The following is a 15,488-nucleotide window of genomic DNA, read 5'->3' as shown; positions in this document are numbered from 1 at the left end:
AAATATTACCTCCAAGAACCTGTTTTTGTCCTGATCATTTTTGTTTAGATGGTTGTCTAATAGGTCTCTGAGAGACTCATGGCTTTGCTGATGGAAATACATTCTTTGAAGACTGCCTTTCTCCTGATTTCCAAATTCAGAATACTTTAACCTAAGTACAGAGTCTGGTGAGGCACAATTCAAGAGAAAGCTTTTAGCAGTTTCATAGACTTGTTCTTCCTCATCAATGGTTTTGTCTGAGTCCATGCTGTCTCTGGCCTCAATGTCAACAGGATCTTCATCCATTTTCACAAGATCAGAAGCATCTGTAAGGGTCTTAGTGTCCTCATGAACTTCTGCATCCTTCTCAACTTCCACTGGGGCACCTTCTTCTTGTGCCTCATCAAGGAATTTGTTCAATTCCTCTTGAGACTCTGTCATATCTTCATCAACGTGAGCCTCACCTTCTACGTTCTCCATGTCCTTGACCACATTAATATTAGAGCCCTCTTTACTTGGTTCACTGATGTCATTCTCAGTGCAATGAGTTTCCTCTTCTTGAGTAGCTTTATCATGGCCCTGTTTTTGTATTTTCTCTAAAGCCTGCAGGAGTGCACTGGCACAAGCATCCCCATGGAATCCAACAAAGGCATCTGATGAGCTGAAATTTGCTTCATTGGATTCAAATTGATGTACTTTTGAGAAGTCTTCTGCCCACTGTTTGAGTTTTTCCAAAACTCTACGCTGCCAGGGAGTCAAGTCTGTACTCCTATCAACTTTGTGTTTCTCCAGCCTGTTTTTAAGTGGAACAGGAAACTTTTTGTAGACCTTTTCCTGGTCCTCCACCACAACCAGTCTGAAGTTTTTGTGAACTCGACATTTTACTCTGTGTGATCCAAGTCCCAAGTCGACATAATTCTGTCCACTGAAGGTGACATAGTATTGATTCAAGGCATCATACAGGCTCTCATACAAATTGAGGAGATTTAAAAGGATGACAGTTCGACCTGTCTCCATGCATGCCTTTATTCTACTCACATTGCGACATATCTGGGCATACTCCTGGTCTTTGGGAAATCCTGATCCAAAGACAATTTCAGGGCATGTATATTTCTTTTTGGAGAAAATATGGTGTTGGATAATGCACAAGGCAGCATTGTTAGTTGTGAGCAAAAGAAGGTACCGGCATTCTTGGTCACTTTGGCGGTCAAGATTTTGTTCAATCATTTTCAGTGTACTTGGCCTTTGGACTTCAATGTTCTGGAAGATGTCCCGGAAGTTAACAAGTGGATCAAAATCATCTTTTTGTCCACTGAAGTTTCTCAACACAGCCTCTGCCAACTCACTGTCAGACGGCTCTTGATCTGAATTGTGGACTGTTGCAAAAATCATTTTCACCAAGCTATAATAATCTCTGAGTCCAAAGAACTGTTCACTGTCAGTTTTACAAATGTCTAGGTAGCCCTTTGCTAACTTTGGCAGGAGGTGCTTGATTTTGAGAAGAATGTTATTTGAAGATGAACAGATTCCATCGGCTGTCTCTACTAGGTCTTTCTCACTTGGGTCCCAACGGGACACAAAAATACCTCGGTTCATTTTTGCTGGATCTAGAGCCCAATTTGAGATTCCAACAAATCCAGCCTTCATATGTGGCTCTGGGTTATCACTGTCTATGCATCCATCCTCTAGAAGAGGATGCAACGTCTTTAGTGGCATCTGAGGAGAGTCCTCTGCGAGTCCTATTTCATCTAGAACAACTACTGACACATACTCATCCAAGTTCTTGTCTTTTTGGAAACGGGCACAGTTCCGAAAGGTTCCAATGATTCCTTCAGGGCTTGAGTGAGGGCTGCATTGAAAAGACACCATATGAACTTCCTTGAGCTTCTTGAATAAGTCACAGTGAGAGGCCTGGCGTTGCATTGCATCTGCTACAACAGTCTTAGCAAGAGATTTTGAGCTCCCAGGCTTGCCAACCAGAAAGAGTGGAATTCTCAACTCAATGCAGACCACCATGAGGAAGACATTTTCTTTCAAAGCGAGATTTTTGGCAATTGTATCTCTTGTTTGGATTTTCTCAAGTAAAAAGTCTTGGCATGAAGTTATCTCCTGCTCCAGTGACTCTTTGGAATTGAAAGGATTAGGAAAGCATCTGCTCATAGCCTCTAGGTATGTCCCTTTGTCTTCAAGTGATGGGTAGTAGCAAACACCTATGGCAAGCACCAAGCACTTCAAGGTCATCAGCTCAATTACAGTCCAGTGGCAACGTGGAAAAAGATCATCTCTGTGGTTGTAAAACCAAATGAGGACACACATTGATCTCTCCACATCCCTAAGGCTTACAAAGCTGCATTCATCTGCTTGTCTTCGCATGTATCTTTGAGAGGCAGCCAAAACGTTTGTGATCACATTCTGGCATGCAAGAGGCAATCCATGATCTCTCATTTGTTTTCTCACAATTTGACGAATATAAGAGAGTTCGGTTGAATCACTTAACTGTCCAAAATCCCATACCAGGGGCACCATGCTTGGGGGTAGAGGGTGCACACGGTACACAAGCTGTCTCATGGGAATTTTACCAAGGCGATCTTCAGTTTCCTCAGCTTTCACTCTGTATCCTAACCCAGCACGCTCCAAGCGGTCAATCATTTTGGTTGTGTGTCTTCTGTATGGATTGCAGGCAGCAATAATTTTCAGACCAGAATTTTTTTTCAAAGGGTATCCCTGTACAGTTTTGTCGCATAGCACTTCCTTAATGGCAAAGATTGCTTCGGTTGTGTTGGCTTCATCAAAAAACAAAACTGTGTCAAGTTCGTACCTTTGACGGTTCTGCAGAGCAAGTTTTTCTGCTTCCCGCACCTTCCTATAGATTACCTCAGAAGTAGTACCTCCATGAACTTTGACTAGTTTCATATTTTCAACAACTCTGCCTTCACGTTGCAGATCACAGAGAAAGCGTATAAGCCGTGTCTTCCCACAGCCAGTTTCTCCCATGATGATCACTGGAATCTCACATCTGAATCTCATATGAATAGCCAACATCTTCATGACATTGTCAGTAGTGAGTTCATACGTAGGGTCTGGATCAAATTTTCCTTTTTCCCAGCCTTTTTTGGCACCAACAACTAAGGAAATTTTTCGTATCTTGTCTTCTCTGGACAGGTCGTCAAAGTTCTCAGAAAGGTTAATTCTTTGTCGCTCAATGTCTGAAAAGAGGCTTTCTGTCATCACATTTCCCATTAACACTTTGCCACTTCTTGGATCAACTGCATAAAGAATTGTCCCATTTTTCTGCACATAGAATCCTAAGAAAGACATGGTGCAATGGTCTGCATTGAAAAAGATGTATGGGTGAGGTTCATTTTCCCATCGTTTTCGAATAGATAGTTTGGCTAGGATATCTTCCTCATCTTCATTCTCAGAGAAAAAGGAGGGGCTCTCATCAGAGATGTCAATGGATGGAGACGCAAAGTCTCGAGCCATGTGAATCATGAATTTTACTATGAAGTCCTTGAAGCCACTTAAATTGTCAGCAAGGAAGTCTGGATCACAGAACAAAGTATTCTCACAGTCTTTAAGCTGCAAGTTAAGAAACCAAGTAAAGTGCTTTAATTCTGCCCATGATGGGTCCTTCAAGCCATAGTTTGATAAAAGATGATGGAGACAGTCAACCGGATCACCTTCGACAGATTGAGCTTGATATTTGAAATGATCCAAGTTCTCATTCCTGTTGTATCTCTTCAAGTATTGGTAAGGTCTCTGAATGGCCTCACTTTTAAACTCTTTTTTATCCATTAGTGGATCTAAGGATGTGTACCCCCCTTTTTTTCTCCTGATCTCCAAAGGTTTGACCTCTTTAGGAGGTCTGCAGAAGATAATAGGCAGTGTATGCAAAAACCCATGGGTTATCTGTATAAAAAAAAAACAGAAACACAGGTTAATGCCTGTAGCTCAACAACTGTTTAAAGAATAAAAAGTTAACAAAATAGAAGAAGTAGGTTTGCACCTCCATCTGGGTTTGACTCTTTTGAACTTGCTGAAGTGCTTCAATCGCCACCAAGTGAGCTTCATTTCTCCTCCATATAGTTCCTTTGCTGTCACTAAGACATCCTAGAATGAGTAATTTGAATAGGAATTCCTCCAAGCCGTGACGCACCTATAGAGCAAAAAAAAATCATTAAAAACTATCCAAAATGTAAAATGAAATGTAGTGAGACAAATTATAACATTATTAGTGACCCACAGTTAGTACTGTATATAATAGTGCATGTTTTGATGAAGCAAAATAAATGACATTTTTAAAAAAAAAAACATACTGCAGCAGTATCAATGTGCAACAGCACAGGGTCCTGCTCTCTCAGTGGAGCCAGTCTTTCAGACAGGGTTTGGACAAATCCATCCATGTCAACGCAGGGCTCAATGAGTCTGATTGTTAGACAGGTGGCTGTTGGAAACTCTCTACTGAATTGCTCAAATAGACGCTTGACATATAGTGACTTTCCTGCACCAAGAATAGGAAAAATTCCAGAGTATCAGTGTAATGTTTGGTAACATTTTCAACATATTTAAAGACAACATAAAATGCAACCTATTTTACTTCCACAAAAAGACATATTCAATGACAAAATCATAGGACACATAAATGGTTGGAGGAAAGGAATTTAAAAATTAGAGGGATAATACATACCAACAGCTGGACGTTTGGATGAAATCATCCAGACAGAGAGTTTCCCTGGATAGACTTTTGAGTGGGGAACAAGCTTAGATGGGATTTGGAAGTGATGGCGAAGATAGTCTTTAATTCTTTCTGCAGATATACTGAGACCTGTTTGTACTTTATAGTTGCTGAAGAAGGAAGGGACATATCTGTCCTGGTTTACAGGACAGACCATCACTAGACGGTAATGAGGCCCAGCACTCCTTTCTAGCATCTCAAAGCATTCCACCAGGGCCACGCTCACATCATAAGTCAGTGAACCTGGATTGACCAAAGTGTAAATCTTCTGATGATTGCTTGCAGCGCCTTGTGGTCCTAGACATCGTCGGAGGAAGATCTCTACCTCCTCTTCAGTTGTCTCCTCCTGGCACATTAACACCTCATCAGTTGTTGGAAGAGGATGCTCTGGACTCTCTGAGTAAAAAGACAGAGTTGTGCTAATCAATTCCGCAACAGGGCACTGGACAAGGTTTGGCCTTCCCTCTTGTAGAATACGAGGAATTTTGCGTTTGATGGGCTTTTGATTCATGGCAGACAGATTCGAAAGGAATAGTCCAAGTGTTTCGACATCCACATGGTGGGTAAGGAATGTCGACATGTTCTCTTTAAATTGCTCCCACAGGTCCTCCAAGCATTCAGTACCAACATCTAGTAAACTGAAGCTCAAAGGCAGGTCAAAATCACTGTGTTCTGATTCCTCTGACATGTCATCTTGCACCATAGATTCTGTTTCTGTTGCTCTTTCAAAGGCCTCTCTGATGTCCACTAAGGTACAATCTGGTTTAATAGGGGTCAGAAGATGCCACATTTGTTGTGGAACAGGTTTCCTTTTGATGCTCACACTGTTGATCCATTCGCAAAGAAAGACCACTTGTTCTGAAGTGTAATGATTCAGTGCGTAGTACTGAGAGCGTATTTTAGTTAAGTGGTTACACCAGTCTTTATGGAAGTTCTCCAGAGAGCGACACAGTTTTTGAAGCTCCTCTTCAACCTCACCACGATATACAACACACTTGCTCAACAGGGAAAAGCTAACTTGAATGCAGGGTTGATTTTGGTGGTTGCATGTTATCTGTGCCCCCCAGTTTCGAAAGAGCATATTGCCCGATGTGCGCAACTGAAGGAGGATGCGGCCCATTCTCTGGACTCCTTCAAAAACCTACAAGATGAAAATAAAGGTAAGTCTCCACAAAACGAATAAAAAGATGCAAATATACAGATCTGGGCTGTGTTTCTTAAAAGCATTGTAAGCTAAGTTGATTACGGAGACCACTGGTAGCAATGGTTCTATGATCTACTTAGGGTTATAATGTTTTTGGGAAATGCAGCCTTGGTCTTTTATTGGAACTATATGTTTTCAGACATCAGTACTTTAATATTTCTTGCAATAGGCTGGTGGACATTTGTGATTATGGACCTACTTGAGTAAACTTGTTGACTTGCTCCCTTCCACGCTCCCCTTTTGAAGACATCAGCATGAGCTTATTCTGTAGCTCTAAGAGCTCATTAAGATTGTATGTCTTTTCTTCTTCATTCTTTGTCACCTTCACGTAAAAGACATTGTCCAAACCTGTCTACAAACATATCACGACAAGACACTGTTACACAAACTTACCAGCATGTCTGCTTAATGGAATATTTTAACAGATTTAAAGAAACATTTTTGTGGAAATGTAAAAAAGTCTTTTAATACTTGCGTGTACTCACTTTCCCATTGAAATCTTCAGGCCAGCCCACATGATACACGCCTCCAGTGTTGATATCTGAGGCCATGGACAAAGATGATTGCTCAACAGAGCCATGAGTCTCCCTTAAACCTTTCAGCCAATCTAACCACCGCCTGGAGTCTACCTGTATACAAGATTGTATATCGCCAACACTACATTAAAAGCATTGCATTAAAAAGAAGCATAATTCAAGACCTATTATTTGGAATATTAGAAGTGTACAGAGCGTGTAAAGAATTATTGTGTACAGAATTATTGTATTAGTTAAGTGTTTGCAGAAACTAACCAATTTATCCACAAGTTTCTCATCTTTGTCAAGGGTGTCCCATACTTGCTTAGCACAGGCAATAAATTCTTCAAATCCTGCATTTTCTGGTAGCGTGTAAAGCAAAGGGCCGTAGCTCATCACAACAGTCTCGAAACTGGCTAGCCTATCAATGTCTGCATCATTCTCCCCAGCAGAAATTGAGGCCAGATCCATGAAGACTTTCAGGTCCCTTAAATCTAGATGACACATATTGAATATGAAAAATTTCTCCACAGACCAACAAAAACAGATAAATAAATTTAAAAAACTTACTTCGAATTTGCGTTTTGACCCATCTGATCAGAGTATCACTTTCCAAGAATGCCTTCAGACAGACTGTGTGCTGGTGTTTGACATCTGACATTTTTTGACTGGCTCTGATGAGGCCATCACTCAGCGAACCCAGAGTGTTTTGTTTGAATGAGTCATCTCTCTATATACAGAAGGATGAAATGTTCACAAATCTAGACAGAAATACATATATGCTAAATATAATGCAATCACAATAATGACTGGTCTCTTACCACTTGAATCAGGCTATGAATATGGCTGAAGTCTCCCTGTAATCCCAACTTATCTCTTATCATCAGTATGACCTCAGCAGATTCTGCAGCATGGTAAAGGCGTCTGTATTCCTGAATCTGATTGAGCCGATCCTCCGGCCAGTTCTCATCCAGATACGGATGTTGGCTTTTCAGCAAAGTGGCCATCAATGTAAGCTCTTTCTTTAAACGATCTCCTTCACCACTATCCCCACACCATTTCAAAGCTTGGTCCACTTCTTTGAAACATGTTTCTCCATTTGCAATCCGTAGACCACAGCTGAGGAAGTCATCGAGACAAGGTATCCAGATACTGTCATGGACTTCTATAAGGTCTAGTGACAAAAGCTGAGGACCAGGCATAAAACATGCGTTTGCCTTTTCTAGCCATAAAGATAGAAGAAGGCTGCTGGTCTTCACTTCATGCATCTTCCGTGCCATGTCTAGGACTTGCAGATCAACACTGTAGAATAACACTCGCCTTGTGTTGTTTTTGCCAAGATCCTCTTTGGAGAAATATGACTGCACTTCCACCAGTTTGTCCAGAGTTACAGTCTGCAGGTTGGCTTTGACCATTTCTTCAAGAGAAGAAAGCTCTAGTACTGAGGCAAAGAGATGACATTTTTGTAAATATGTTTGTATTTAATGCAATTAGCGTAAATACATTTACCAATTTCATATTTGGAAAAAAATGACAATCATAATAGGTTTTTTATTCTATTGATAGCTTTCATTTTTAACATTAACAAATAAAACATACCTGAATTTTTATTTTATGGAAAAAAAATACAAAGCAAATATTTCACAGAAAATATTTGAATAATTTACTTTGTTTCCAGGTAATGCAACAATATAAATGCCAATTATTTAGTTCTGAAAACAGCATGTGGTCTTTATAATATGAAACTTATTATTATTCAGACACAGTATAAATGGATCTTTCATCTTTATAGTTTAAGAAGGGGGTCCTCATATTTGGGGGTCCTTGGCATCAAAAAGTTTGAAAACCCCTGTAACTTCCTTACCATCTACAACATCTGTAATCTTCCCCAGCATATTAATAAGGTTGGTCATGTACTCCTTCTGCCGTTCAAAAGCTTTCAAGTCATCTTCTCTTTGACTGAGTAGCTCTGACACATCGATTGAGATTTTCACTTCTTTGTTGTTCTTCTTATCTAATGTCAAAATAAACAAAATGATGAATTAGCTTGTGCCCAAAGAGACTTCTGTAAGGTGTAATGATACTAAGTGCATCACTCTTACACTGTGTGTAAAGCTTCTGAAATCGACTCTTAGACTTCAGGATGGTCTTAAGGTGGCCCAGGGCTATATTTCCCTGGCAAAGAGTCTGAATTAGAGACCCCAAGAATGACTGACTGTCTGTTATTAAACGACTGGCATCATCTTCCAACTTCCACTGATTCCATTTATCTGTGAAAATGAAACATAGCCCACAATTTTAATGAACAACTGCTGCCTATAATGTATTTTCGATATACATGAAAGATTCTTAAAGTGTGTCTGAGTGTTCTTTTTCGGTCTATTCACTTTGTTGCTAGATCTTATCAAAACCTTGAAAATCGTAAGACCCAGTCACTGCACCTTGAGACAAGAGGACGTTGATTGCTGACTGTGGGTCCAGTAGACGACGTTCATGATCCTCTCCAAAGCGAGCTGCTGACTCCACAATAATGGAGGACACAACCGGCGATGAAAGGGACTTGCTAAAAAGATGGTGTAAAAGATCTCCTTCCTTATTTGCCTGCAGGAAAAAAAGCAAACAAATACAAAAAGGTACTAGAACAAGATGCACAAGTACTTACAAATATACCAATCCACATTTCACACACATACAACACAACAATACTGGAAAAATAATAAACAATATAATTCTTTTAGCATGAAAAGGTGACATTACCTTACACAGGCTCTTAACAGCAGCCTGACACATCTCTTTGAAACAAGACTGTAGGTTTGCATGACTACTCTCGATTGTCTTTGCTGACGTCTCCAGACAGCATACAACAACCTTTTCAGTATCAGAGATCTGAAAAACGAAAGGAGGATGATGACATACATTATGTACAATTTTTAACATGTATACTTCTAATGTTAAGTTTATATCTTACATTGGACAGTCTCCGTCTCAGGTCTTGGTCTAATAAACTCTTCCAGCTTTCAGAGATGCCTTGTATTGAACACTCAATCCCATACAAATCTTTCCACAACTAAAGAGGAATTAACAAAACCAAAAATTAGTATTTTATAGCTCCAGTTACATTCTAAATTCTTTGACCTGACAATTTGTATGGTACAAAGACATTTGACTGATAAAGAACCTAAAAGACAGAAAATTAACCTTTTGGTAAAATTCAAAGAACAGTCTGAAGTAGTTTTGCATTCTTAAAGTCTATCATAACCTTTAAGTTGATGTGTTGTACTAATTACTACACCTGTATTTCTTTAGGGTAAGTCAATTTGGACTCCTTCATCAAAGGATTGTATAGAAGCCCATCTCTCCATTTACTGAATTCTCTTTGAACAACAATGAGTGTGGACAAGAGCTTATCTTGCTTTTGTTTCATTTCCTCTCCAGCCTGCAAAATAAAATAATTAGCTCAAAGACACAAAAAAACACCCTTAAAACTGACAAGAATATCTCAATGATTCAGTACCTTTGAGAAATGATCATGAAGAATTTCAGCCATTTTAAGTAGGAGTTGGAACGAAAGCACTGTGACTCTGTATTGTTGGACAAGTCGAGCAATTTTGCATACACTCTTGTGAACATTTCTGCAACACTGAAGGATTAAGTCAGGTGACTCCATGAGTCTGTAATTAAAGAATCTCTGCATTAACACCTGCCTAATATCAAAGTTTTAAGAATAAACTTACTAAGTTCAAAAACACCAAATTTTTTAAACTTGTGTACCTTTCCTTGTCCTCCTCAATCCTCTTCAACAAGAAGTTAAGAACCTTTTCAGTTGCCTGCAATTTAAAAAGCAAACATTTGTTGGTATGAAAATGTTCTCTCTGTGCCAACTGCAAAACTTGTAGAGCAAGGTATGTGCTGTTAATCAGGTACCTCCAGGTTTTTGTCTGTGCGGTTGAAATCAGTGTTTTGTTCAATCTCCTTCATTCTGCTCATCAGGCTCTGGATCAGGAGTTTAGGAATAGTTCCTGTCAACTCAGCAAATTCAGAGATGTCCTCAAAAGCCACCATGGAAAGCCAGCTTTTCAACAAGTAAGGATTATCTTTGGTCATTGGTATGTGATCTTTGATCAGCTGAAGGACCATCCTGCAAATTTAGAAACAAACGAAATTCATGAAATTCTTTACGAAATTTTGATTATAAAAGTGCTCCTCTAAAAGTATTTAGACAGACCTCCTTTTTTCAGGGAAATTTCGAATTCTTTCCCTAAAATATTGATATTGTATGTCTTTAAGCCCTGCCCAACTCTGCTCATCCTTGACTGAGTCTGGATCTGTCTTTGCCCCTGGATTTCTCAATAAATGAAGGACAGGAACAAGTAAAACCACTTCTGAGATCAGCTTGTTTGCACATAGATTCACAAGTCCCATCACAGTGCTGCAAAGACACCAAAATTATAAACAATAAAGGAAAGTCTTTATAGTGTGTATTAAGGGAAACAAATAAATTTGTAAAATAAACCTTACTCACAAGTCAATTAAAGGTATATCTTTTAGGGCTGTTTGCATTTCTCCAAGAGAAGCAGTCCTTTCAGAGACAACTTGGCAGAGTTTGCCCCAGTTCTTTGGGCCAAGATCCACATCACAGGCACGGCACACCTGGAACACTGAGAGAGCCATTTCCAATGATGTGGTCCCAGTCAAGTTCTCTGAAGTTTTCACTTCCAATTCTTCTTTCAAAATCCTGTTCAGTTTAGCAGAAATCAGCTCTGAGACCTAGAGTAAAACAATATAGTTCTGTTGTATAACAGTGTTCCAAATGAAGACACACACACACACACACACACACGTTTGTTTTTGTGAATTGTGGGGACTTTCCATAGACTTCTAGCTATAGCTTTTATACTGACAAAACAATATTGTCTATCCCCTAACCCAACCCTAACCCTAAACTTACCCCTTACAGAAAACATGTTTGCATCGTTACATTTTCAGATAAACACCATTTACTATTTTTAATATTTTTTAACACACACACACACACACACACACACATATATATATATATATATATATCACACTTACTTTTGGAAATGGCACAAAATCCTCTGGGAATGTCACACAGCTTGAATGAAAACATTTTTTATATTGGTTTAGGTGTTGTATAAATGTCTTGTTGCTCTCAAGGTTAAATGGCTGCAATTTGCGAAAAACTCTGTCCAGCAACACACGTGCAGAAGTCTCCCAACCTTTACAAATCTCTTTTTTTTCAGACTGAAACCAACTCTTCAACCAATCTTGAAATGATCCTGGATTTGAACAGCTTATATAGCCTTCATAGAGGTGAAGTTCTAGAAGATGCAATAACAAAATCAGGCATTATTATTACAGAATGCACAGAAAATAACCAACATAAATAAATAAATAAAATTTTGGATTTCAGTACCTTTTTCTGCATTATCAGTAGGGATTTGAAAATATCTCCATGCTATTTCCTGCTTCTCATTGTGTCTCTGCTGCACTGAGTACATATATTCTATTGTGGCACCCCTCACCACACTTTTTGGTGGTACTGAAAATCTTGCCTCAATCAAAAAACCATCCTTTCCTAGATCCCTAAGTAAAATGAAAAGGCATTACATAAAAAAAAAACATACTCATACTATACACGTTTCAAATACAACATTTCACATCAGTTAACATCTTGTGCAATGAATATTGCATTTGCTACCTGCAGGATACAAAATACAAATTAATATTATTAATGCTTTTATCATATACAGTAAACAAAAAACCAAATTAATAAGAAACTTACATAAAGTCTGTCATCTGTAGTTTAATCTTTCCATTCGCATGACAGAACAAAAGAGAATCATACTCTCTGTTAAATCGGAATCTTTTGTCCAAAACCGCATAAATGTAAATTGTGAACATCGGTGGTTCAGCTGGAGCCCTTACTGGGGAATGTTTTCTATAAAGAAAAAAAAAAATTAAGGTGCATCGGAGGTTATATATCTACTTTGGTCAAACGTTTGATAAGTGCAATGCTACAAACCTTTCAGTCTTTTTGCTTTCCATTGTGCTCTCTTGATTCGCTTCTGTCTGATTCTTCTGTTCTTTCGTTTTTTTAGTCTTTCCTGCTGCGGCAGCTGCTGCATACGATTTTGGTTCTTCTGTTCCTGACTTAAGGTTTGTGTCTTTCTGTGCATCTCCTCCTGAATGTTTTTCCTTTGTGCCTGCATCTTTCTGCTTATCTCCATCTTGTTCTTTGCCACCATCTGATAGTTCGGTCTTTTCTTTTGTCTTCTCCGTAGATTCTCTTGTTTCACTCACTTTCCTTTTCTTCCTCTCAACACTTTCATCCTTTTCTCCAACACTTTCATTTCCTTTGGTCCTTGGCAGGCCAGTTTCCACCTCCATCTCAACATCTTCAGCACTGTGTTCTGTTGGCTGTGACACTTCTGTGGTCTCTGTGTTGCCATTGAGCTCTGTTTGTGTCTGCTGTGTTGCCTGACTGACAGTCTCTGTCTGAGTCTCCTTGTTTTCCAACGTACTTGAGCTTGTTTGAGTCTGAACATGTTTACTCGGTGGTTCAGGCTCTGCTGCGCTCGCGCTGTGCTGTCCATGCCCGCTGGATCTGGCTGGGCTTGGGTGACTAGCATTCTTGCCTTTTGTTTTGCTCTGTGAACGTGTTCTGGATGCAGATGTGCTACCGTCTCTTTTTTGAGTGCTCTTCCTTTGTGCACCTGCCTTTCCCTTCTCTCCACTTTTTCTCTTCCTCGTCATCTTCCTTGTTGTCTCACACCTTGTGACTTCCTGGTTGTTGCAAAAGAGGTTCAAAGTCAAAGATTCTCAAAGACAAATATTTTATATGCATGTATGTAATATATATCAATATACATCACATTTTAATGCATTTTTAATTGAAAATTCATTTTGGTTGTACTATAGGTTTACTACTATTAATCAGCAGTGAGAGAGGTACTGCTGCACTATTGTTATTAAAATGTGTTTAAGCTATGATTTTCTATATCGCATGCCATAGCTTGCTTTACAGAAACAATTGTCTAATCATGGTAAGCACCCATCCATTATTATACCTGTGGTACTGTAAATATGGTCTTATGCGAAAACTACAGTTAAGATACGGTTACTACACAACGACTATGGTACATTTTCATTTTCATAAGGAATCACAGAATATTGCATCGCCTCAGCGACTGAGATCTTCTCAAATTCATTAGGAGGTTATACGTTTTTCCACAGCTCGGAACTTAATAAGCTCATGGCCATCGCTGCGCATCAATAACAACTTCCTCATAACTTCTCTTAGGTTTCCTTTATCAGGAATAATACTGCCTCACACATTTTCCGAAAAGAAATGTAAAAACTGTCAAAATAAAGTTAAATGCAAGCAAATTTGAGTCAAATACATAACTACAAACAACATATGCTAGAAAAAAAATTGATTAATCACGAATCTGTGAGAATCGTTTGCAACAAAGCGAGTGTCTATATTAATAACAAAAGCATTATGACATACCTGAATTAATCCTTGGCATTGTGAAAAGATGACAGCTACATGTTTTGGAGAGTCCGTCTCCCTGAATAGTCATCACTCCTGTCAACAAACCTAAGTATTCGCTGCAGTTCCTCTGCGTTCGACTTCTTATTGCATTCGCTACACTTTCGGTTTCGTTTTACCAGCTGGTTTCTATACACTGGCCGTTCCCTACTTACAACTAACGAAAGCTAAACTCATGAATATTAATCTGATCCTTAAGCTGACGTAACATGGCTACGCAAAGTTTTATTTTATTACTATATTTGAGATCGTTTTTAAGGGAATATATTATCAATATTAGTTTATAGTTTTATATGAAAAAAATTAATGGTCTTTTTTTGACAAAATATTAGACTTTATCTTTTGTCGTATGGGGCGTGTTGTCACATTCACTATCATTCATTCGGGGTAGCTAAAGTAAATAAGTATTAAAGAAACACAATAGACAATAATTTTGTACCAGACATATGCGAAATTAATATGGAAAAAAATAAATATTTTAAAGCCTAAGTAAACTGAGAAAGTCAAAAAGCATTAGTCAAAAAGCAAAAAACATGCCTGCTCTCCTCTTGTTATTCATTATTTTATCATATTAAATAAACACATTTAAGACATTATAATAACTTAGTGTTACTGTACACTCTAAAAAATGCTGGGTTAAAAACAACCCAATTTGGGTTATTTTGGCAACCCAGCGCTGGGTAAAAAAGGGACAAACCCAGCGCTGGGTTGTTTTGACCCAGCAAGTTGGGTTGAATTATTGACCCAGCATGCTGGGTTGCTTTTTTTTATGGTTTAAAATTACTACACTGCTAGGCTAAAATGAACCCAAAATTGAGCTAGGCATTAAATCTACAAATCTTGACCACTGTAAAATCACTTTAACACACACAGAATGACTATCAAAAGATAAATGTTTATTAAAAACTACAACAAGAGAAAACATTCAAAATTATCATGCATGTGAAAAGAAATGCAGAAAAAAGTATGGCATTAGCAGGTACAGAGTTTATAAATGAAGCACTGAACATCTGCTGACTATTTTGTCTGGTAAATTCTGTATATTGTATAAAACTACTGTACAAAAAACACTACTTTACAATAATTGTACAATTAGTTAATAGTTTCTTTCTTCTTTTTTAAAACACAAACTAAAAATAAAACCACAACATTAACACTGACATTATAACATTTAACACAAGCAAATGTGTGAAGTATTGTGAGTATGTGTATGAATGAATGTGAACTCCATTTCTACTGAACAACACAGAACGAGCATTTGACATTTTGTTTTTACAGACTATACACTTACGGTTTGTTTCATAGTCCATGATCGCATACAGAAAATGCATCACTGCCAATTTCCTTAAACTCTTTAAGATAACTGATGTAGTCATGAAGTCCCATCAGCTCAGCAAAGGTGTGCAACATCTTTGACATTATCCAGGGCGGCCTCCTCCTTTAAAACCACTGTTGCATCAGTTTGGGGGAAGATAATTT

General features: G+C 38.5%; 1 protein-coding gene across 1 annotated transcript in view; it reads right to left on the bottom strand.

The window, feature by feature from the left end:
* The window catches only part of LOC127173992 (E3 ubiquitin-protein ligase rnf213-beta-like), a 31,220-nt gene extending 17,072 nt beyond the window's left edge, over positions 1-14,148 (bottom strand). The window contains 25 exon segments of the mRNA XM_051124140.1: positions 10-3,888; positions 3,986-4,135; positions 4,296-4,480; positions 4,667-5,855; positions 6,118-6,270; positions 6,404-6,547; positions 6,710-6,927; positions 7,004-7,163; positions 7,255-7,874; positions 8,298-8,447; positions 8,536-8,703; positions 8,875-9,034; positions 9,191-9,319; positions 9,402-9,500; positions 9,726-9,869; positions 9,948-10,104; positions 10,205-10,260; positions 10,358-10,571; positions 10,659-10,862; positions 10,956-11,200; positions 11,510-11,775; positions 11,871-12,040; positions 12,240-12,395; positions 12,480-13,240; positions 13,968-14,148. Coding sequence (XP_050980097.1) covers positions 10-3,888; positions 3,986-4,135; positions 4,296-4,480; positions 4,667-5,855; positions 6,118-6,270; positions 6,404-6,547; positions 6,710-6,927; positions 7,004-7,163; positions 7,255-7,874; positions 8,298-8,447; positions 8,536-8,703; positions 8,875-9,034; positions 9,191-9,319; positions 9,402-9,500; positions 9,726-9,869; positions 9,948-10,104; positions 10,205-10,260; positions 10,358-10,571; positions 10,659-10,862; positions 10,956-11,200; positions 11,510-11,775; positions 11,871-12,040; positions 12,240-12,395; positions 12,480-13,210 — 9,747 coding nt within the window. The 5' untranslated portion in view covers positions 13,211-13,240; positions 13,968-14,148.
* Positions 14,149-15,488: the final 1,340 nt, after the last annotated feature.

This window comes from Labeo rohita, chromosome 12 (genome assembly GCF_022985175.1).
Source record: "Labeo rohita strain BAU-BD-2019 chromosome 12, IGBB_LRoh.1.0, whole genome shotgun sequence".
Taxonomy (NCBI): Eukaryota; Metazoa; Chordata; class Actinopteri; order Cypriniformes; family Cyprinidae; genus Labeo; species Labeo rohita.
Note: the sequence above shows the minus strand (reverse complement) of the source record. Positions and strands in the feature narration are given on the sequence as shown.